General features: G+C 45.8%; 2 protein-coding genes across 2 annotated transcripts in view; one reads left to right on the top strand and one right to left on the bottom strand.

Moving 5' to 3' along the window:
• The window catches only part of cdk11b (cyclin-dependent kinase 11B), a 376069-nt gene that overhangs the window by 236964 nt on the left and 116865 nt on the right, over positions 1-22240 (top strand). The window lies entirely within an intron of this gene.
• On the bottom strand, positions 1235-6798 carry LOC127963198 (sushi domain-containing protein 3-like). The gene is made up of 5 exons (XM_052562966.1): positions 6642-6798; positions 4548-4736; positions 3908-4055; positions 2927-3091; positions 1235-1930 (listed from the first exon to the last, which is right to left on the bottom strand). The coding sequence occupies exons 1-5, from the start codon at positions 6712-6714 to the stop codon at positions 1732-1734; spliced, it is 774 nt and encodes a 257-aa protein (XP_052418926.1). The 5' UTR covers positions 6715-6798; the 3' UTR covers positions 1235-1731.

Below are 22240 nucleotides of genomic sequence, written 5' to 3'. Positions count from 1 at the left end.
TGTAGATTATATAGACACTATCACATTTTCTAACTGTTTTTAAATTCATTTTAATTAATCATTTTAAAAGTTTTAAAATTGCTTGTTTTATTTTTGTCATTATTTTTCTTCATGATTATTTTACTTTCTTTTATGTAAAGCACTTTGCATTACCATTGTGTACGAAATGTGCTATATAAATAAACTTGCCTTGCCTTGCCTAGATCGTGCAGCGATCATGTTTGTGACTGATCTTATTAGAGATGTGCTAACATCTCCGACACAGCGCAGAAATGCCATAGTGCCAGAAATTAAAGTAATCACTACATTACGATATTTGGCAACCGGTGATGACTTGGGTCTGTCACAACCTTCTGGAAGCAGAGTGATCACACAATTACAGCACATTCAGAACATCTTATTGTGTCGCAGTTCATTTAGTTTCACTGGACATTCCCACCTTGCAGCTCAAAAAACTGCATTTATGAATATAGCAGGCTTATAGGTGCGCACAAGCAGGGGAATGAACCGTTAATAGTTGTGCTATACGCTCCCATGTCTGCTTCTTGTCCCTTGCTGTGACACCCGGCCCAAATTTTCCTTTAAGAATGGCCTTGTGTTCATCCACTAACTGGGCTAACAGTAAACATTGTTCCTCTGTCCAGTTTGGCTTTCTCGCTCTTCTTGGCTTTGATTCCATGTTTGATACATTAAAACCAACATTCAAACCACCATAAATAGCACAGCAATCACTGTAATTAGAAAGAATGGAACAATTTTTATCATTCTAAGCCAATCAAATACCTTATAGGAAATTACAAGCATGGTAAATAAAAAAAGGATTTATATACACACATATAATGTGTGTGTGTGTGTGTGTGTGTGTTTATGTGAGAGAACGGTCAAATAGGATAAATTACGTAAATTCAAAGTGAGAATTAGAATAGAGCCTATACTTAAAATAACTATTTTTTTTCCTTCTTGGACAACCAACCAATCACAGTCTTCAAAAGATTGTGTCATACATAGCAATGGGGTCAACCCCGCCTCCTCACTAAGATGAAAGTTTTTGTCTTTTCCTTACTCAGAGTTGCTCTCAGATCGGTCCTGAATCGCTCTTAAGCTAAGACTTTTACGTAAAAGTTTTTAAGTTAAATTAAGAGTTTTCTGAGAGGATTCTTAGAATCTTTATGAATACGGGCCCAGAGTTTTATCTAGTGCACAGTTTTATCATCTACACAACATTTGAAAGGAATTCAGTGTGCCACTTTATTCACACATTATATTCAGAGGCACCAACTCCAGCTGACAGCTCCACATTTTAAAGCTGGCTTTGGTCTTTAGTTTGTGTACAAAAAAAATCTTGAATCTTTATTTCCATGAGGATGTAATGATTCTTTCAAGTGTGCATCAAAAAAGCATATTTACATTGTCAAGCATTAGCATCATTTGGATTGTTTTCCTGCAAGCTCTACATTCTTAATGTTAAGGGAATGAGGCATACTGTGTGGAAACATCCAGGAATGGTGCAGGTCAAGTAGTCATACAACAATTTACTATAAAACATGTATTGTTGCCCATTGCTCAAAACTAGATACTGATGTTTGGCCAGTATCACGTGCAATGGCATAAGTGCAAAGAAAATTCAATACACACTATCATCTAAAAAACAAACAGAACAACAGGTGAAAGAAGTTCCAGTTCTCAGTTAAGTCCCAGTTTGCATCATTATAACAGGTCTTCAGCACATCCTCACACAGACATCATGTGGACAGGCGGTGGACGAGGGCTGTTCCAGAGCGGGTCATGAACCTGTCTGTCCCCTGCAGCGTCACGGGCTTCGACGGGACCCATGAGTGTGTGTATGAGGTAGTCAGAGGGAGGACTGAGTATCACAGAGACCTGGGACGGATGTGCGTTTGGAGGACAGGGCTTCTCTTGATCAAGACACCTGTGAAAACACATCTCGTCATAATGAGTGCATGCCAGCGTGATGCTCCCTAACTAGTCGCATGCTAGTCATGCTAGAAACATGCTAGCAACATGCTAATCATGCTAGAAACATGCTAGTTGCATGATAATCATGCTAGAAAAATGCTCACAACATGCTAAAATCATGCTAATCATGTTAGCAACATGTTAGTCGCATGTTAACCATGCTAGAAACATTCTAGCAATATGCTAGCAAAATGTTAATCATGCTACAAACATGCTAGCGACATGCTAGCAAGATGCTAATAATGCTAGAAACATGCTAATGACATGCTAGCAACATGCTAATCATGCTAGAAACATGCTAGCAAACATGCTAGCAACATGCTAATCATGCTAGAGACATGATAGCAACATGTTAATCATGCTAAAATCATGCTAGCAACATGCTAGTCACATTCTAATCATGCTAGAAACATGCTAACAACATGCTAATCATCCTAGAAACATGTTTAAGAAACTTTGCTTAAAATGTGCTCATCCTCAGGTGTGAGTTTGTTTCATCATCAGGTTTGTAGAAATGTAGCACTGCATCAGTGTGTCATCAATGGATGCTCTGCAGTGAATGGGTGCCGTCAGAATGAGAGTCCAAACAGCTGATAAAAACATCACAATTATCCACCACATATGACTCATAAATTAATGTTTTTCTCTGGAGGTAGTGTTATTATGAATCATGGACTCTTGATGCTGGATGTGTTTCATCTTCTGTCTTCTCCAGATGTTCACTGATGGACTGGAGTGCTGTGGATTATTGTGATATTTTTTATCAGACTCTCATTCTGACGGCACCCATTCACTGCAGAGCATCCATTGATGAGACACTGATGGCATTTCTCCAAATCAGTTTTCATGACAAAACAGACTCATCTACGTTCTGCATGGGCTGAGAGCGAGTATTGGGGTCTCTTGCGTTCTCTTAAGGAGTGTTAGTGCAGGTGTGTTTGGACAGTACCTGCAGACAGTGTGGTCTGTGTGCCCTCTCTCTCCTCCACTGTTGTTGTTGTTGTTGTTGTTGTTGTGGTTTGTGGTTTTCTGGCTGTGTAACACCTCTCTCTGCACCTCCACACCCTCAACACCTATTTGAGGCCAAAACTCTGCTGCTCCAGCTTTTCTTGCCCTACACATCAGATCAAGACACACTCATTACAGTCATCTGCGTCAGTGGTGGCTTTAACTGACTTCCTTCACATCTGCCTTCCTCTCCTCGTAAGATGTCTGACGTGAGCTCTTCTCAATCCCATTCTGAATCATGTCCACTTGCTTTTGCTGACAACATTTGAATGCAGGGTTATGGAGAGAGTGTATAGCACCTACTACCTAGCACACTGCTGAAATACACACTAACCTACTGCAAGTGTATGAAGTATACTTTAGCATACCTTTTAAGAGTCTTTTGGACACTTGACTGCATGTTAATTAGGTAACACTTCATTTTAGAGTCTTCATTCATTTAACATACCCTTACTACAGCAATAACAGTAAATTAATACAAGCAATTCAATATATTTCAATATATTTGTTATTAAACATTTGTAATGAAGTTGCAGTTTAAAATATATCCACTTTAAAAATATAATATTAAATAACACACTACAGTTACAAACATCAGAATAAGTGCACTTCTTTAAAACATGACAAAAGATTATTAAAACTGATTTAAAATGTACTGAAAGTTAAACTTAATTTGACATTAAGTGCAATTTTTAAAAGTGTGTAAAGAAAAGAAGTGTCCCTATACAAACACTTGCATGGCCTTTTATTGTATGATTATTACATTATCTGCAAGTACAGATACTTTTCTGATTTGAAGTACACTACAAGTGCACATTTAATACAATTAAGCACACTTCTTTCCTAAGGGGATGAAGACATGACATGGCTGGATTATTTTACAGCTGTAGAGAGCTCTGTCTGTTCTCAATCTGTCTCTCACCTCTCCATCTTTCTCCTCTCCTCGCGCTTCACATGTCTGACCAGACAGGAAGTGATGAAGATGATGCACATGATCAGAATGATGGCTAGGCTGATGAAGGACGCCAGAACAGCTAAACGAAAGCCATCATCCTCGAACCGAGACAGAGCTGCACAAACACAGAGAGAGCATTACAGTAACACGTGTTTTCCATGACTGAGGGACCCTTCACAGCTCTAATGCATCTCATATGTGTCCCTGCAGCACAGAAGCAGTCTTCAGTGTCTCAGACGTATATTTGGAGCAACAGCCAACAATATTGCAATTATACATTTCTCTTTTATACCAAAAATCATTAGGATATTAAGTAGAGATCATGTTCCATGAAGATACTTTGTAAATGTCTTACCATAAATATATTAAAACTTCACATTTGATTAGTAATATGCATTGCTAAGAACTTCATTCAGATGATTTTCTCAATATTTAGATTTCGATGTTTTTGCTCCCTCAGATTCCAGATTTTCAAATAGTTGTATCAGACAAATATTTTCTCATCCTAACAAATCATACATCAATGGAGATATCATGTATGCATTTTTTTTTAAAATGGACCCTTATGGTTTTGTGCTCCCTGGTCACATTTATGTGTGTGTCTTACGTTTACACTCCGGAGTCCCTCCGCTCCAGTGTGTCTGATTAATGCTCCACACACAGGACATCTGACCGCCGCTGACCGCTCGGTGTCTGGAGGGACACTGGAGGCTCATCACGCTGCCCACGCTCGTCCCATCACCGGACACCAGCTTCAGAGTCCCGACCGCAGGAGACAGCAGCGGAGCGCACTGACCTGAGCCAGACCACAACAATACTGCCATGCTCAGAATACATGTAAAGAAACAGGCCACCAAAAAATCAACTGGTAAAATAAAAATGCTGACTCAATGAATGGGTGCCGTCAGAATGAGAGTCCAAACAGCTGATAAAAACATCACAATAATCCATAAGAAATCCACACCAGTCCATCAAACACTTTTTAACTTAAAACCATTATTTCCAGTAACAATACGAGTCCATGATTCATAATAACACTTCCTCCAGTGAAGAGTGTTCTGGTCTGAATCAGGAGAGAAATCTGCACAGATCAAGCAGCGATTAAACAGATCTGAACTAATCTGTGTCTGGATTCTGATGTGAGAGACGACAGGAGATGCACTTCTTCACTGGAGGAAATGTTATTACGAATTATGAGTTAAAATCATCTCAATGCTGGATGTGTTTCATCTTTTGTCTTCTCCAGATGTTCACTGATGGACTGGAGTGCTGTGGATTATTGGGATGTTTTTATCAGACTCTCATTCTGACGGCACCCATTCACTGCAGAGACTCTGATGCAGTGCTACATTTCTACAAACCTGATGAAGAAACAAAGTCATCTCCATCTCTGATTGCCTGAGGGTGAACACATTTTTAGCTAATTTTCATTTTTGGGTGAATTGTTCCTTTAATTCAACATCAAGAACAAGAGATGAGGAAAGTAGAACATGATGTGTTCAGAATCTCATTTTGCTCTGCATTCTACACCCATTTCTGTTCTGTTCCTCCTGCACACAGTTGTTTTTGTGCACTAGTGTTCTTCTAGAGAAGTGAAACTGTAAAGCAGGTGTGTGCCATACTGTAAATGCCCGATGATATATATATTAAACCATTGTTTTAAACCATGGAAACTGTGATTAATATAGTATAGTAGTATCAATGTGTGTGTGTGTGTGGGAGAGAAAGAGAGAGAGAGAGAGAGAGAGAGTGTGTGTGTGTGTGTGTGTGTGTGTGTGTGGATAAGAACAACATGAAAACATCTACATAAAAAAAAAAAAAAAACGGTGTAGCCTACAGGTTTTTATAGCGTCCTGCGCCAACCTCAAGAGAAAACACAAGAAGATGAAGAAAGAAACAGGAAGACGAGCGCAGCACAGCGCGTGTGTTTCCGATCAGAGAACCGCTGTCTTTTGCACAATACGCGTTTCCTGCTTTCAGATCTGTTCTACACACAATACACCTCTCTGTGTCTCACACACACACAGTTCATCAAAACCGCATCTAAAAAGCAGTTAGTTTTCTCCACTACACACAGTGATCAAGAACAGCTATTGTACTGTAAACACAGAACCTGTCTGTCCGATGATAGATATCCACACAATAATGTTCATTCTTAAAGTACGAATTTAAATTCAGTCGGTAATGTTACAACTGGTAGATTATAATCGCTTTATTTGACGGTGGCCTATCCCTGTTTCAGTGCACACTGTTTTACAAATTAAGAATAATTAACAACTTCATTTTGATTTACAGTTTAGGATTAGAGTTTGTAAATATATAATAGTCATAATTTACTATAATTTCCATACTATCTGCGTGTAACATATGTTACATCGTTGTTACCGTGTAGCCTAATTATACATTTAAATACTGAGTAATATAATTAATTACAATTTACTTATTATATGGTTAGGTTTTGGATTAAGGTTTGCCTTACGTTTACTTTCATGTAATTATGCATCATTTATTATAATACTGGGCTAAGTATACAGCATGTGTAACAAGGGCACCGTAAAATAAAGTGTTACCCAGTTGTGTAAGAAAAAGACTAAAAGAAAGTGCCCCCGAACAAACTTGTGTTATAAAGCAGCTCAAAGCTAACAGAAACAAACTCTTTTCAGAAGTCATACGGTTAAGAGTAGGGTGGTGTGGATGATACCTGTCCTGTTGTGAACACTGCTCCAGTCCCCCATCATCATCACTTCAGACTCGGACGCACGGATGAAGCTCATTCAGACTGTTCACTTGACTCCTCTGACGAGGCGCAGCAGCTGCGCATGCGCACACAGAGTCCGCGTGGGCAGACGGGAGCGCGCGTGTACGGTCTATGACGAGGACACTCTGTTGTTACTCATGCATTGGGTTCAGCTCCAGAAGACCGATGAGGCTGAAGCTTCACATCATCAATTTAAGCTGTAATATAATAAAACATATTTAAAAGCTTTTTTACATTTTATACAAGATGAATCTTTTTAAAATTACATTTATACCTCATTTTATACGCTCAGACATAATGTGATTTCTTTGAATCTGGACAATGCCTTACTTTAAAAGAGTAGCGTCAAAGTTGAGATATTTTGTTTATAGGAATTGTGTTATTATCAGACTGTTATGTTAAAATGGAATGGATAGCCTGGGTATATTGAATTAAATTCATACAGGACAGGTGCTTATTTCTGTATTCTGGGGTCATTTTGAAATTGCAAAAGTCTATGAAATCCATAAACTGTAGATAGCCTATTGAAGGGGTTCCTGGTTAATGCATGGCCTGCATCGGTTTCTGATGATCGTTAAACAGGAGATAAATATCTATAATAATATATAAACTTCTCAAGTAGTGCTGCCAACAATTTTTATTGTATGTATGTGTGCTGTGTGTGTGTGTATATATATATATATATATATATATATATATATACACACACACACACACACATACATATATATATATATATATATATATATATATATATATATATATATATACACACACACATACAGTATGTTTTGAAAATATTTACATGTATTTATTTACATGCATAAACTTATATTGATATAATTTTTAATGATGTATATAAACACAATATATCTGTCTCAAACATATGTTTATGTATTTACATATATAATTAATAAATATACACAGTACACACTCATATATAATGTCAACAAAAATGTTATTTTGGATGTGATTCATCATGAATTGACAGCACTAATCTGAAAACCTTACATCTCAGTGAGTTTTGAAAAAAAGATTGTGAATAAGGGGGAAAGTGAAGTGAAAGTTATAAGTGAAAGTATATTTAAGAGCATGCTAAAGCCAGATGGAGAGGCTAAGAACGCAGAAAGGGGAAGTCCTACAGGTGTCATGACAAGCTGTGAGTTTAACAGGAAGATGTGAGGTTTGTCTGAAGAGCTACGATGAAACTTCCTCTACATGCACTGGATGAATGACCCTGGCATCCTCTGGTGCTACAAAAGAGAATTCATTACACATTCACTATACAGATTTTGAAGACAAGACTCTGGTTCAATAATAGGACTGTTAATAACAACAGCTAAAGCCACAGATACAAATATAGTATCTGTCTACTAACTACATGGCCTGAAAATATACCTGAAGCTGGTTGCTGTGATGGAACATAGGTTTAACTCGTCTAAACTGGACTTTACCTAGCCATACATTCAAAAGGTCCAAAAAACTTGACAATCATTTACTTATTGTTAAACTTTTTATTATACATTTTATTTTATTGGACTTAAAATAAAATTGCTTTATATATATATATATATATATATATATATATATATATATATATATATATATATATATATATATATATATATATATATATATAAAGCAATTTTATTTTTTTATTATTTTAGATGGTTTGGGCTCTGAACAAAGAAACCAGTCAGATCATAAATACTGAAAAAAAAAACGTGAATATAGTAGCAAATACAATTTTAAATAAAATGCATACAAATAAATTTGGTATTAATGAAATTCTAAAAACTAAAAAAAAAAAAAAAAAACACTAAATTAACTAACTACTCACTAACCACTCACTAACAATGCACACCAGTGGTTACCAACTGCATAATTCTACTTTATTCTGTTAAAACATTACAATAAAACACTTCATTTGGTGCACAGACATGATTACCAATTGCACTTTTATTTTACTTTATTTGGGTCATTATAAAAAATCCAACTCACAAAATGTTATATTAATGATTATATTTTAGTTAACTGGACAATTAAATGCAAAAAAGTTGGCTTAACTAGGGAAAATACATTGGTTCAACAATCACCAACACAGAACAGACTGGACAGAGGAAGGAGCCTAACCCTAACTTTGGTGGATACAGTGAATAAGCTAAAGTCCCAAAAAGTCAGCGTGTACTTTTAACTTGCACTTATATAGCTCAATTTGTAACATGTTTTGTGTTAACATTTAAAAATGTTTAACATAGAACATTTAAAGTATTTTGGACTGGTTGAATGTGATAACACTTTGAATGTGTCATGGTTGGTAAACCATGGCCTCGGGTTTTGCACTATGTGGGTGGAGTGAATGTGTATCTTGCGTCAGCACTGATTGTTTCTGTCAGACACAGACGAGGACACAGAGGATTCAGTGATATAGTGTTTAATGTGAATCAGAGGTTTCAGACACAGGTGAATCTTGACACGTAGATGACACAGAGAATAACACAACTTTCCTTCAGGTGAATGGTGATACAGGTGGCGACTCAGACGAAGACGATGGGAACAGGAATACAGATGAGGATGAAGAGGGTTCAGTAGATCAGGTAGGTTACACCAATGGCGTTCAGGTAAGTGAGGAGATCGGTGCTCGACCAGACACTGGGTGATGGTGACTGATGGCTTTATATGTGGCACTGGTGATGATGCACAGGTGTTCAGAATTCAGGTGATTGGGGACGAGTGGGTGTGGCGTAAGTGTCTGATTCCGGGAGTGTAGAAGGTGTGGCTGTGACAGTACCCCCTCCTCCACGGGCGGCTCCTGACGGCTGGGATCTTGTGCGACGACGGGGTCTACCTCGGCCACGGGGAGCGGGGCGGTCTGGATGGTCTCGGTGAAAGTCAGTGAGAAGGCTGGGGTCCAGGATGTCGTTACGATTAACCCAGCAACGCTCCTCCGGGCCGTAGTTCTCCCAGTCTACAAGGTACTCCAATTGAGGACCCCGTCGTCGAGAGTCGAGGATAGCTCTAACCCGGAAGATGTCGTTGTCCTCTTCGATGGCTGGAGGAGGAGGTACGGCATCATCACCAGGCTCTGTGGATGGAGGAGACAAAAGTTCAGTGAAGGGTTTGAGGAGTGAAACATGGAATGAAGGTGAGATACGGTACTGTGCAGGTAACTGGAGTCTATAGGTCACTTCGTTCAGTTGCCGTTCAATAGTGAATGGTCCGATGTATCGGGGACTCAGCTTACGGCAGGGCAGCCGGAGGCGGATGTCCCTCGTCGAGAGCCAGACTTGCTGTCCAGGTTGGTATTGCGGCGTAGGTCTTCGACGAGCGTCCGCTTGCTCCTTATGCCTCCGCACAGCCCGCTGGAGATGCATGTGAGCCGAGTCCCAGACCCTCTCGCTCTGTCGGAACCAGTGATCTACCGCTGGGACATCCGAGGGCTCACCTGACCAGGAAGAGTGGAGGCTGGTATCCGAGGACACATTGGAAGGGGGTGAGCCCGGTGGTAGATTGCTGGAGGGAGTTCTGAGCGTATTCTGCCCAGGGTAGGTACTGGCTCCAACAGTCCTGGTTACGGTGGCAGTATATCCTCAGGAACCTCCCAAGCTCCTGTATCTTACGCTCCGTCTGGCCGTTGGTCTGTGGATGGTATCCTGAAGAGAGACTGACGGACACCCCTAGAAGACGGAAGAAAGCTGACCAGACTCGGGAGATGAATTGGGGACCTCTGTCGGAGACGATGTCCTCTGGAATGCCAAAGTGACGGAATACATTGTGGAATAGTGCCTCTGCCGCTTCAAACGCAGTGGGAAGTCCCTTGAGAGGGATGAGTTTACATGACTTCGAAAACCTGTCGACCACTACCAGCACACAGGTGTAGCCTTGAGAAAGAGGGAGGTCAGTCAAGAAATCAATGCCTATATGAGTCCATGGACGTTCAGGAATGGGCAGAGGCACCAGTTTACCTTCCGGGAGTCTTCTAGGGGTGTCTGCTATGGCGCAGACGGAGCATCCTTTGAGGTAGCGGACAGTATCCAAAGCCATCGATGGCCACCAGTAACGCTGTTGAAGGAGCGAGAGGGTCCGCCTCCTGCCTGGATGTCCAGATCCCGGAGAGGTATGAGCTAAGTCCAGGAGGGTAATCCGATGTTGAGGAGGGACGAAGAGTTTCCCTTCTGGACCTCCCGGCGGAGCAGGGTGTTGAAGGTTTTCTTGTTCAATCAGATGATCAATATTCCATTGGATGGGACTTACTATCATGGCTGGAGGGAGGATTGGTTCAGGAGATTCGGGTTCAGGATCTGCTTGATGAAGACGGGAGAGGGCATCGGCTCTATTGTTCTGGGAGCCAGGGCGATAAGTGACCTTAAAGTTGAATCTCGTGAAGAACAAGGCCCATCTAGCTTGGCGATGATTCAGTCTCTTAGCTTCACGGAGGTATTCCAGGTTCCGGTGGTCTGTAACTACCTCGAAAGGGAACTGGGCTCCCTCCAGCCAGTGACGCCATTCTTCCAGAGCCAGCTTGATGGCCAGTAGTTCACGGTTGCCAATGTCATAATTCTGCTCCGCTGGGGATAGCTTCTTCGAGAAGAAGGCACATGGATGGAGTCTTGGAGGATCCCCCTGCCGCTGGGAGAGTACTGCTCCAACCCCGGTTGATGAGGCGTCCACTTCCACAATGAACTGTTGGTTGGGATCAGGGTGGACTAGGATCGGAGCGGTCTTGAAGGCTTGTTTAAGTAGGTGGAAAGCATCAGTGGCCTCGGAGTTCCAGGACAGAGACTTGGGCCAGTTCCGGAGGAGAGAAGTTAGAGGGGAACTGAGTAAACTGTAATTCTTGATGAATCTTCTATAAAAGTTGGCAAAGCCCAGGAAGCGTTGGAGTTCTTTAATGGAACCAGGTTGAGGCCAGTGTGTGATGGCGTCCACCTTCCCCTGGTCCATCTTCACGCCACGTGGGTCGATGATGTATCCCAGGAACTGGACTGAGGGCGTGTGGAACTCACACTTTTCAGATTTGAGGTATAGGTGGTGTTCCCGGAGTTTTCGGAGTACGAGTATGACATGTTGGATGTGTTTCTGCTTGGATGTGGAGTAAATGAGGATGTCGTCAATGTAGACAATTACGAACTGGTTAAGGTATTCTCTGAAGACTTCATTCATATAGTTTTGGAAGACGGATGGACTGTTGGATAACCCATACGGCATGACCCTGTATTCATAGTGCCCGGAAGGAGTGATGAAAGCAGTCTTCCATTCGTCCCCCTTCCGGATGCGGATCAGGTTGTAGGCGCTCCTCAAGTCCAGTTTAGTGAAGATTTTGGCTCCGCGTAGTTGTTCTAACGCCGCTGGGACCAGGGGAAGAGGATAACTGAATTTGACGGTCTGAGAGTTGAGATGGCGATAGTCGATACACGGCCTCAAGCCTCCGTCCTTCTTGGACACGAAGAAAAAGCTGGAAGCGGCAGGGGAAGTAGATGGTCGGATGAACTCCTGAGTGAGGGCTTCCTGTATGTACTCCTCCATGGCCTTCTGCTCCGGGATGGACAGTGGATAGACTCGTCCTTTTGGAAGGGTTGCTCCAGGCAGGAGGTCAATGGCGCAGTCCCATGGCCTATGAGGTGGAAGTTTCGTTGCCAACCGCTTACTGAACACATCCTGGAACGCCCGATATTCACGAGGGATGATGTGATCCACCTTAGTGTCGGGGCTTTCCACTGATGTGGACTGGACCGGTAGGGATGACTTCTTTATGGAAGGAACGACCATGGGAATTTTAACTGGGGGAGTGATGCAGGTATGATGACAGGACTTTCCCCATTTCAGGATCTCACCGGTGGGCCAATGGATGTGAGGTTGGTGTTGGTTAAGCCAGGGGCGTCCCAGGATGATGTCTGCGGTGGATTCCTCCAGCACCATAAACGTGATGTCTTCCTCGTGCAGGAGTCCCACGCGGAGGATGATTGTGGGGGAGAAATAGTGGACACGACCCTTGCCCAGCGGCTTTCCCTGTATCGTTGTTACTTTGAGTTCGACGGGGCTTCGGTGAGGCTTGGCACTTAGACGAGTTAATGTTTGCCGGTTGATGAAGTTCCCCGCTGAACCGGAGTCGATGAGGGCTTGTACTGAAACAGAAGAATGGAGATGTCTTAGAGTAACCCAGGTTTTAGTCAGAGGAGCAGTTAGAGGAGGTATATGGATGGTACTCACCGCTGGGCGTGGGGGCCGAACTGGACAGGATGGTAAGAGGTGTCCATCTCCCCCACAATAGAGACACAGCCCGATGTTAATCCTCCGCTGACGTTCCGATGCGGACAGATGGTTAGAATCCACTTGCATGGGCTCAGGTGCTGGAGGAGTGACAGATGGTATAGCGGGCGGAGGAAGTACAGCGGGAGTGAGCAGATGACAGGCAGTGAGTCTCTGGGCAACTCTAATGGATTTCTGGATGAGCCACTCAAGTCCCAGTGAGTCTTCGTACACCACAATCAAACCTTGTATTTTGTCACACAATTCGTGGCGATATGCTGTAATTAAGGCAGTTTCATTCCAGCCGCTTATGTAAGCGAGTGTACGGAAGCGTATGGCATAATCACTCACGGATTCATCTTTCTGTTGGCGAATTGTAAATAATTGATCATGGACAGACAATGCAGAAGTTTGTTGACCAAAGACGGATTTTAACTGACAACAGAAGTTAGTGACTGATCCAAGGGCAGATGAGTTCGAATCCCAGAGAGATTGAGCCCATTGGAGAGCTTTACCTGAGAGCAGGTTGATGATGAATGCGACTCGACTGCGTTCAGTGGTGAATAAATGAGCGTTGGATTCCATGTAGAGGGAACACTGTAGCAGGAACCCGCTGCAATCCTCCGCCGTGCCGCTCTATGTCGCTGGTTTGGCCATGGGACTCGCAGGGGCAACTGAAGAAGTGACCGGAGTTGTAGCGGTGTTTGAACTGTTGACAGCCGGTGAGGAAAGTTGAGTTTGTTGCATTAGTGAGGACCGTACAGCGTGAACCAGTTCAGTGAAGGGATCCGCGGTGCGGTCCTCGCCTGTATCTGAAGAGCTCTGCATGAGGTCTGGTCTTCTGTCAGACACAGACGAGGACACAGAGGATTCAGTGATATAGTGTTTAATGTGAATCAGAGGTTTCAGACACAGGTGAATCTTGACACGTAGATGACACAGAGAATAACACAACTTTCCTTCAGGTGAATGGTGATACAGGTGGCGACTCAGACGAAGACGATGGGAACAGGAATACAGATGAGGATGAAGAGGGTTCAGTAGATCAGGTAGGTTACACGAATGGCGTTCAAGTAAGTGAGGAGATCGGTGCTCGACCAGACACTGGGTGATGGTGACTGATGGCTTTATATGTGGCACTGGTGATGATGCACAGGTGTTCAGAATTCAGGTGATTGGGGACGAGTGGGTGTGGCGTGTCTGATTCCTGGAGTGTAGAAGGTGTGGCTGTGACAGTTTCATGTGGGCGTCTCCGTTAATTGTTAATTATCACCAGCTGCTTCTCATTACCCATTCCCTATTTATTGCCCTGTCTTTCGTCTTGTGCTTGTCAGAGCGTTGTATGCAGTCCCAGTGTTACTTCTTGATTCTCTTGTTCCCGTTTCATGCTCTTCTCGTCGCTGGATTATCTTGTCTCTCCTGCTGCCTATTCACCACCATGCCCTGGATCACCAGTGAGCATTGTCACTTCCTGGATCGCTACCAGACCTGCAACATTCACCCAGCCTCCTGTCTCTGTGTTACTTGTTTGTCTGACTATTCAATAAATTCTTATTAACTCGCACTTGCTTCCTCACCTCCTTCCATTCGTTACAGAATGCTCTGACCAACATGGAAGCAGCGAGTTCTACTTCTCTCATGGAATTCAGTCACCATAGCATCACCCGCATGGATCAGCAGCAGAAGAGCATAGTCAACACCGGACGTGCTGTCCAAGCACTGGTGACACAGATGTCTGAGCTCACCCAGCAAATCCATCAGCTGACCACTCCCGTTGCGCCACCCGCACCGTCTGTTTCCCGGGACATCCCCGAGAACCACTACCGGCCCGAACCTCATCTTCCGGTACCGGAGAGCTACTCTGGTGAGCCCAATTACTGCAGAGCATTCTTGACAAAATGTTCCATGCATTTTTCCCTACAGCCTCGCACCTTTGAGATGGAGGATTTGTCCTGACACTACTCTTCAGTAGTGCCGCTCTGTGGGAAACGGCGGTGTGGGAGAACCACGACCCATGCTGCGCCTTGTTCCACTCCCTCTCTGAGGAGATGAAGAGGGTGTTCAACCGGGCCGTGGCCGGCAAGGAAGCGGCCCGAGAGCTTGCAGATCTCAAGTAGGGAAATCTCTCTGTGGCCGACTATTCCATCAAGTTTCGCACCTTGGCTGCTGTAAAAGAGTCAGCCCGGTAGTAAGTTTGAGGCTACTATCAGGTGGGATCTCTGCCGGGAAGTCCTCAACATCATCAATTTTCTTTCCGGTGAAACTGCGGTGGGCCAACAACACTCACACCTGTCACGCCCTTCTGGATTCAGGAGCCGAAGGTAATTTCACTGACACTAACCTTGCACATCACCTGAAACATCCTTCCCCTGTCACGTCAGATTACTGTCAGCGCACTCAATGGCCAGGAACTTCTGCACGTCACCCACACTACAGAACCCATGACTCTTCTCACCTCTGGCAATCACACCAAAATCCTATCCCTTCTCCTCATGGACTCCCCTGTGGCACCCATTGTGTCATCCCTGGCTGGTCAAGCACAACCCCCGAGTGGATTGGGGTTCCAACACCATCACCTTGTGGAGTGAACATTGTTATGAGTCTTGTCTGGTTTCTGCTTGTCCTGCTGTGTCTGTTTCTGTTTTTGAGGAAGAGACTACGGTTTTGTCAAACGTACCCACGGAGTACCTGGACCTGAAGGAAGTGTTCAGTAAGTCCCATGCTGCTTCTCTCCCTCCGTATCATCCCTATGACTGTGCCATAGAGTTAGTTCTAGGTAAGTCCCCGCCTTAAGGCAAACTCTACTCTCTTTCCATTCCAGAGAGGGAGGCCATGGAGAAATATATTTTTGGTTCTCAGGCATCGAGGTTCATCAGCCCTTCCTCTTCTCCAGCGGGGGCAGGATTCTTTTTTGTTGGTAAGAAGGATGGTTCCCTGCGACCTTGTATTGATTACCGACAGCTGAACAACATCACGGTAAAGAATACCTATCCTTTGCAGCTGATGTCTTCAGCAGAGATTACAGGGAGCATCCGTCTTCACAAAACTGGATTTACGTAACACTTTTGTAACACTCATTTGGTCCGCATCAGGAAGAGGGATGCATGGAAAACCACCTTTAACACCCCTAGAGGGAACTTTGAATACTTGGTGATGCCGTTCGGGCTCTCCAACTTGCCAGGGGTTTTCCAAGCACTCGTGAATGACATGTTGAGAGACATGTTAGATCAGTTTATATATGTTTAACTGGATGACATACTGATTTTTTCCTCATCTCTCCAGGAACACGTGCAACACATCAGACGAGTGCTCCAGAGATTACTAGAGAATGGGCTTTTTGTCAATGAGGAAAAATGTGTATTCCATGCACAGTCTGTTACCTTCCTAGGATACATCGTCTCATCTGAGGGAATACGTATGGATCCTGACGTTTAAGGCTGTGATAATTGGCCAAGTCCAGATTCCCGTAAGGCCCTACAGTGGTTTCCGTGATTCGCCATTTTTTATCTGCATTTTATTCGCAATTTCAGCCAACTAGTCTCGCCTCTGAACTCCTTGACCTCCCCCAATATTGTGTTCAGGTGGTCTAATACAGCCGAAACTGTATTTTCCAACTTCAAGAGCCACTTCGTTTCGGCTACCATCTTAGTAGCCCCTGATCCCACACGTCAGTTCGTGGTGGAGGTCGACGCATCAGAGGTGGGAGTAGGTGCAGTTCTTTCCCAACGTGCTGCCTCAGATGACAAGATGCAACCGTGCACATTTTTTTACTCATTGTTTAACTCCTGCCAAACTTAATTAAGACATTGGTAACAGAGAGTTGTTGGCCGTCAAATTAGCATTGGAGGAGTGGCGTCATTGGTTGGAGGGGTTGGGGGTACCTTTCATCGTCTGGATCGATCAAAAGCACCTAGAATATATTAGAACTGCCAAAAGACTCAACTCCAGGCAGGCTCGGTAGGCACTTTTTTTCGGTCGCTTTGATTTTTCCCTATCGTTCCAAAAACGTCAAACCCGATTCTTTGTCACTTCCTTTTGATCCTTCCGAATGCCCGGTGCATTTTACCTGAGAATATAGTCATCTCAGCACTCATATGGGAGGTCGAATCGAAGGTCAAGACGGCCTTAGAAGGAGTAACACCTCCACCCAGGTGCCCACCGAATCGTTTTCTTGTTCTGGAGGAGTTATGGTCCGATGTGGGGTCACTGTTCTAATGTAGCTTGTCATCCAGGGATAGGACGCACCAAGTGCTTAGTAAAGCAAAAATTCTGGTGGCCTCTGATGGCTCGCAACGTTCACGATTTTGTTTTGGCCTGCTCAGTTTGCGCCAGTGGTCTAACCGACCTCCAGATGGGCTTCTTCAACCGCTGTCTGTCCCTTCGAGACCCTGGGCCCACATCGCTCTAGATTATGTTACCGCCCTCCTGCCCTCTAATGGCATGATGGTCGTTTAGACCATAATGGACCGATTCTCGAGAGTTTTGTAAATTGTAAGGAGCGACGGTTAGTCTGTCTTCGGCTTATCACCCACAGAGCAACGGTCAGTCTGAGCGGGCCAACCAAGATTTAGAGAGAATGTTGTGATGTTTAGTCTCCAAGAATCCTTCTTCCTGGAGCCAACAACTCTCTATGGTTGAGTACGCTCATAACTCGTTACCAGTATGATTACAATCAACAGGTAAGGTCGTCTGGGAACTCCAGGTGGCGTTCCTAGAGGGGAGGGTACTGTCGGCCTCGGGTTTTGAACATGTGATTTTCCCTGCTTGCACATGTGGGTGGAGTGAGTGTGTGTCTTGCGTCAGCACTGATTGTTTTATGTGGGCATCTCCGTTAATTATTGTATGCAGCTTTTTATGCAGTCCCAGTGTTACCATTTCTTCTTGTTGCTGGATTATCTTGTCTCGGAAACCCCATCCACTCCTCACCTTCCACGGACTTCACCATTCACCTTTACAGCTCTCCCACCGCAGTTCCTATGTCATGCTCTCCTGCTGCCTACTCACCACCACACCCTGGATCACCAGTGAGCATTGTCACTTCACGGATCGCTTTTAGACCTGCAACATTCACCCAGCCTCCTTTCTCTGTGTTATTTGTTTATCTGTTTGTTCAATAAATTCTTATTAACTCGCACTTGCTTCCTCGCCTCCTTCCATTCGTTACAGAATGTTACTGTGGCGAGTGGGGCAGGGCCGAGAGGCGTGGGAACGAGGAGTGAGGCCAGGTGAAGTGATTGGAGATGAGCTACACTATGGTCTAAACGACCATCATGCCATGCCAGCTTGTCATCCAGGGATAGGCCGCACCAAGTGCTTAGTAAAGCAAAAATTCTGGTGGCCACTGATGGCTCGCAACATTCACGATTTTGTTTTGGCCTGCTCAGTTTGCGCCAGTGGTAAGTCATCTAACCGACCTCCAGATGGGCTTCTTCAACCGCTGTCTGTCCCTTCGAGACCCTGGGCCCACATTCGCTCTAGATTATGTTACCGCCCTCCTGCCCTCTAATGGCATGATGGTCGTTTAGACCATAGTGGACCGATTCTCGAAGGTGGCACATTTCATTCCCTTGTCCAAATTACCTTCAGCCAAGGAGACAGTGGTCACTGTTATTGATCACATCTTTCGGTTACATGGCCTACCGGTAGATGTGGTTTCTGACAGGGGATCCCAATTTGTGTCCAAATTTTGGAGAGAGTTTTGTAAATTGTTAGGAGCGACTGTTAGTCTGTCTTCGGCTTATCACCCACAGAGCAACGGTCAGTCTGAGCGGGCCAACCAAGATTTAGAGAGAACGTTGTGATGTTTAGTCTCCAAGAATCCTTCTTCCTGGAGCCAACAACTCTCTATGGTTGAGTACGCTCATAACTCGTTACCAGTATGATTACAATCAACAGGTAAGGTCGTCTGGGAACTCCAGGTGGCGTTCCTAGAGGGGAGGGTACTGTCGGCCTCGGGTTTTGCACATGTGGTTTTCCCTGCTTGCACATGTGGGTGGAGTGAGTGTGTGTCTTGCGTCAGCACTGATTGTTTTATGTGGGCATCTCCATTAATTATTGTATGCAGCTTTGTATGCAGTCCCAGTGTTACTTCCCGATTCTCTCTTTCCCATTTCTTCTTGTTGCTGGATTGTCTTGTCTCGGAAACCCCATCCACTCCTCACCTTCCACGGATTTCACCATTCACCTTTACAGCTCTCCCACTGCAGTTCCTATGTCATGCTCTCCTGCTGCCTACTCACCACCACACCCTGGATCACCAGTGAGCATTGTCACTTCCCGGATCGCTTTTAGACCTGCAACATTCACCCAGCCTCCTTTCTCTGTGTTATTTGTTTATCTGTTTGTTCAATAAATTCTTATTAACTCGCACTTGCTTCCTCGCCTCCTTCCATTCGTTACAGAATGTTACTGTGGCGAGTGGGGCAGGGCCGAGAGGCGTGGGAACGAGGAGTGAGGCCAGGTGTAGTGATTGGAGATGAGCTACACCTGCGCTCCACCGCCAGTATCGAGTCCCACGTAGGAGATGGAAGGATATAAAACTGGAGCGACGACCGTGAAGGACGAGAGAGGACTATTTGTGCGCGTCAGTCGCCGTGAGGGGCTGACGCGATGTTTCGTGTTTATTTTTGATTATTAAAATGTTTTTGATTGTGCGCCAGTTCCCGCCTCCTTCTTCCCAATGAATAGGAAGTTCATATCGTTCCAGTGGTGCCGAAGCCCGGGAGAAGGAGGGACGCGCTGCTGAAGATCCCTCGCCGCTGTGGTGAATCCGCGGTGCCCTCGAGCAGGCGAGGTATGTGCCGCCAGGGACGCTCGAGGCGGTGGGCTGGAGCGAGTTGCCGGGGACGGGCGAGCTCGCTGCCGGCCGCCCACGATATGGAGGGGCGGCTGCCGTCCGTGAGGGAGCAGAGGAGTCGGCACCGTTCGCCAGGGGGCCGGAGCCTGCTGCCTCCGCGATTGAGTCCAGAGGGGCAGGGAACGGGGGACTCCTGCCACTGCCCAAAATTGGAGGAGCCGTCGCTGTCCATCGGGCGGCGGAGGAGTGTCGTGCCGTCCGCCGAGGGCCGTCCAGTGCCACCGCCAGGCACCGCGGAGGGGATCACCCAGCTGGTGGAGGGCCGAGCAGCAGTGCGTCTGGGAACCGGAATTTTTTTTTTTTTCCTCTCTCCCCTCTCTCGTCCTTGTCGCTCCTCCTTCCATCTCCTTTTCTCTCGCCTCGTCTGTCCTACCCCCAGGTTCCTGCAGGTCCCCGTGAGCGGGGGGGGGGGGGAGTAGAGCGCAGTCTCGAGGGTACCCCCCGGCCTGCGAGGGGCGATGGGGGTATGTGGTGAGTGGGGCGGGGCCGAGAGGCGTGGGAACGAGGAGTGAGGCCAGGTGTAGTGATTGGAGATGAGCTACACCTGCGCCCCACCACCAGTATCGAGTCCCACGTAGGAGATGGGAGGATATAAAACTGGAGCGACGACCGTGAAGGACGAGAGAGGACCAGGCCTGGGATATTATTTTATGTTTTGGCTTTTATTTGTGCGCGTTAGTCGCCATGAGGGGCTGACGCGCTGTTTTGTGTTTATTTTTGAATATTAAAGTGTTTTTGATTGTGCGCCGGTTCCCGCCTCCTTCTTCCCGATGTATGTGGAGTTTCATATCGTTACAGTTACTCCTTTAAATCAGTTATGGTCCCTTTGATCGCTCCACCCGGTACTTGGATAACTGTGGCAATTCCAGAGCTAATACATGCAAACGAGCGCCGACCCTCCCTCACGGGCGGGGACGCGTGCATTTATCAGATCCAAAACCCATCCGGGGTCGGGGATCCGTCCTCGCCCCGGTCCCGTTGGTGACTCTAGATAACCTCGGGCCGATCGCGCGCCCTCTGCGGTGGCGACGACTCTTTCGAATGTCTGCCCTATCAACTTTCAATGGTACTTTAGGCGCCTACCATGGTGACCACGGGTAACGGGGAATCAGGGTTCGATTCCGGAGAGGGAGCCTGAGAAACGGCTACCACATCCAAGGAAGGCAGCAGGCGCGCAAATTACCCATTTCCGACTCGGAGAGGTAGTGACGAAAAATAACAATACAGGTCTCTTTCGAGGCCCTGTAATTGGAATGAGCGTATCCTAAACCCATGGGCGAGGACCCATTGCAGGGCAAGTCTGGTTCCAGCAGCCGCGGTAATTCCAGCTCCAATAGCGTATATTAAAGTTGCTGCAGTTAAAAAGCTCGTAGTTGGATCTCGGGAGTGGGCTGGCGGTCCGCCGCGAGGCAAGCCACCGCCTGTCCCGGACCCTGCCTCCCGGCGCCCCCCGGATGCCCTTAACTGGGTGTCCGGTCACCTCGGGGCCCGGAGCGTTTACTTTGAAAAAATTAGAGTGTTCAAAGCAGGCCGCCTGTCGCCGCTGAATACCGCAGCTAGGAATAATGGAATAGGACTCCGGTTCTATTTTGTGGGTTTCTGGAACCCGGGGCCATGATTAAGAGGGACGGCCGGGGGCATTCGTATTGCGCCGCTAGAGGTGAAATTCTTGGACCGGCGCAAGACGGACGAAAGCGAAAGCATTTGCCAAGAATGTTTTCATTAATCAAGAACGAAAGTCGGAGGTTCGAAGACGATCAGATACCGTCGTAGTTCCGACCGTAAACGATGCCGACCCGCGATCCGGCGGCGTTATTCCCATGACCCGCCGGGCAGCGTGCGGGAAACCACGAGTCTTTGGGTTCCGGGGGGAGTATGGTTGCAAAGCTGAAACTTAAAGGAATTGACGGAAGGGCACCACCAGGAGTGGAGCCTGCGGCTTAATTTGACTCAACACGGGAAACCTCACCCGGCCTGGACACGGAAAGGATTGACAGATTGATAGCTCTTTCTCGATTCTGTGGGTGGTGGTGCATGGCCGTTCTTAGTTGGTGGAGCGATTTGTCTGGTTCATTCCGATAACGAACGAGACTCCGGCTTGTTAAATAGTTACGCGGCCCCGTGTGGTCGGCGTTCAACTTCTTAGAGGGACAAGTGGCGTTCAGCCACGCGAGATGGAGCAATAACAGGTCTGTGATGCCCTTAGATGTCCGGGGTTGCACGCGCGCCACAATGGGCGGATCAGCGTGTGTCTACCCTGCGCCGAGAGGCGCGGGTAACCCGCTGAACCCCGCTCGTGATCGGGACTGGGGATTGAAACTATTTCCCATCAACGAGGAATTCCCATTAAGCGCGGGTCATAAGCTCGCGTTGATTAAGTCCATGCCCTTTGTACACACCGCCCGTCGCTACTACCGATTGGATGGTTTAGTGAGGT

This window comes from Carassius gibelio, chromosome B8 (genome assembly GCF_023724105.1).
Source record: "Carassius gibelio isolate Cgi1373 ecotype wild population from Czech Republic chromosome B8, carGib1.2-hapl.c, whole genome shotgun sequence".
NCBI classification, from domain to species: Eukaryota; Metazoa; Chordata; class Actinopteri; order Cypriniformes; family Cyprinidae; genus Carassius; species Carassius gibelio.
This window is presented reverse-complemented; position numbering and strand designations above follow the sequence as displayed.

Bases quoted from the DNA above. Each gene is read 5' to 3' on its own strand.
- LOC127963198 (XM_052562966.1), bottom strand. From the start codon at position 6,714: ATGAGCTTCATCCGTGCGTCCGAGTCTGAAGTGATGATGATGGGGGAC. The intron at 4,737-6,641 runs GTATCATCCACA...GGTCTGGCTCAG, and splicing joins CAGTGTTCACAACAGGACAG to GTCAGTGCGCTCCGCTGCTG. The intron at 4,056-4,547 runs GTAAGACACACA...GTGTTTGTGCAG, and splicing joins AGGGACTCCGGAGTGTAAAC to CTCTGTCTCGGTTCGAGGAT.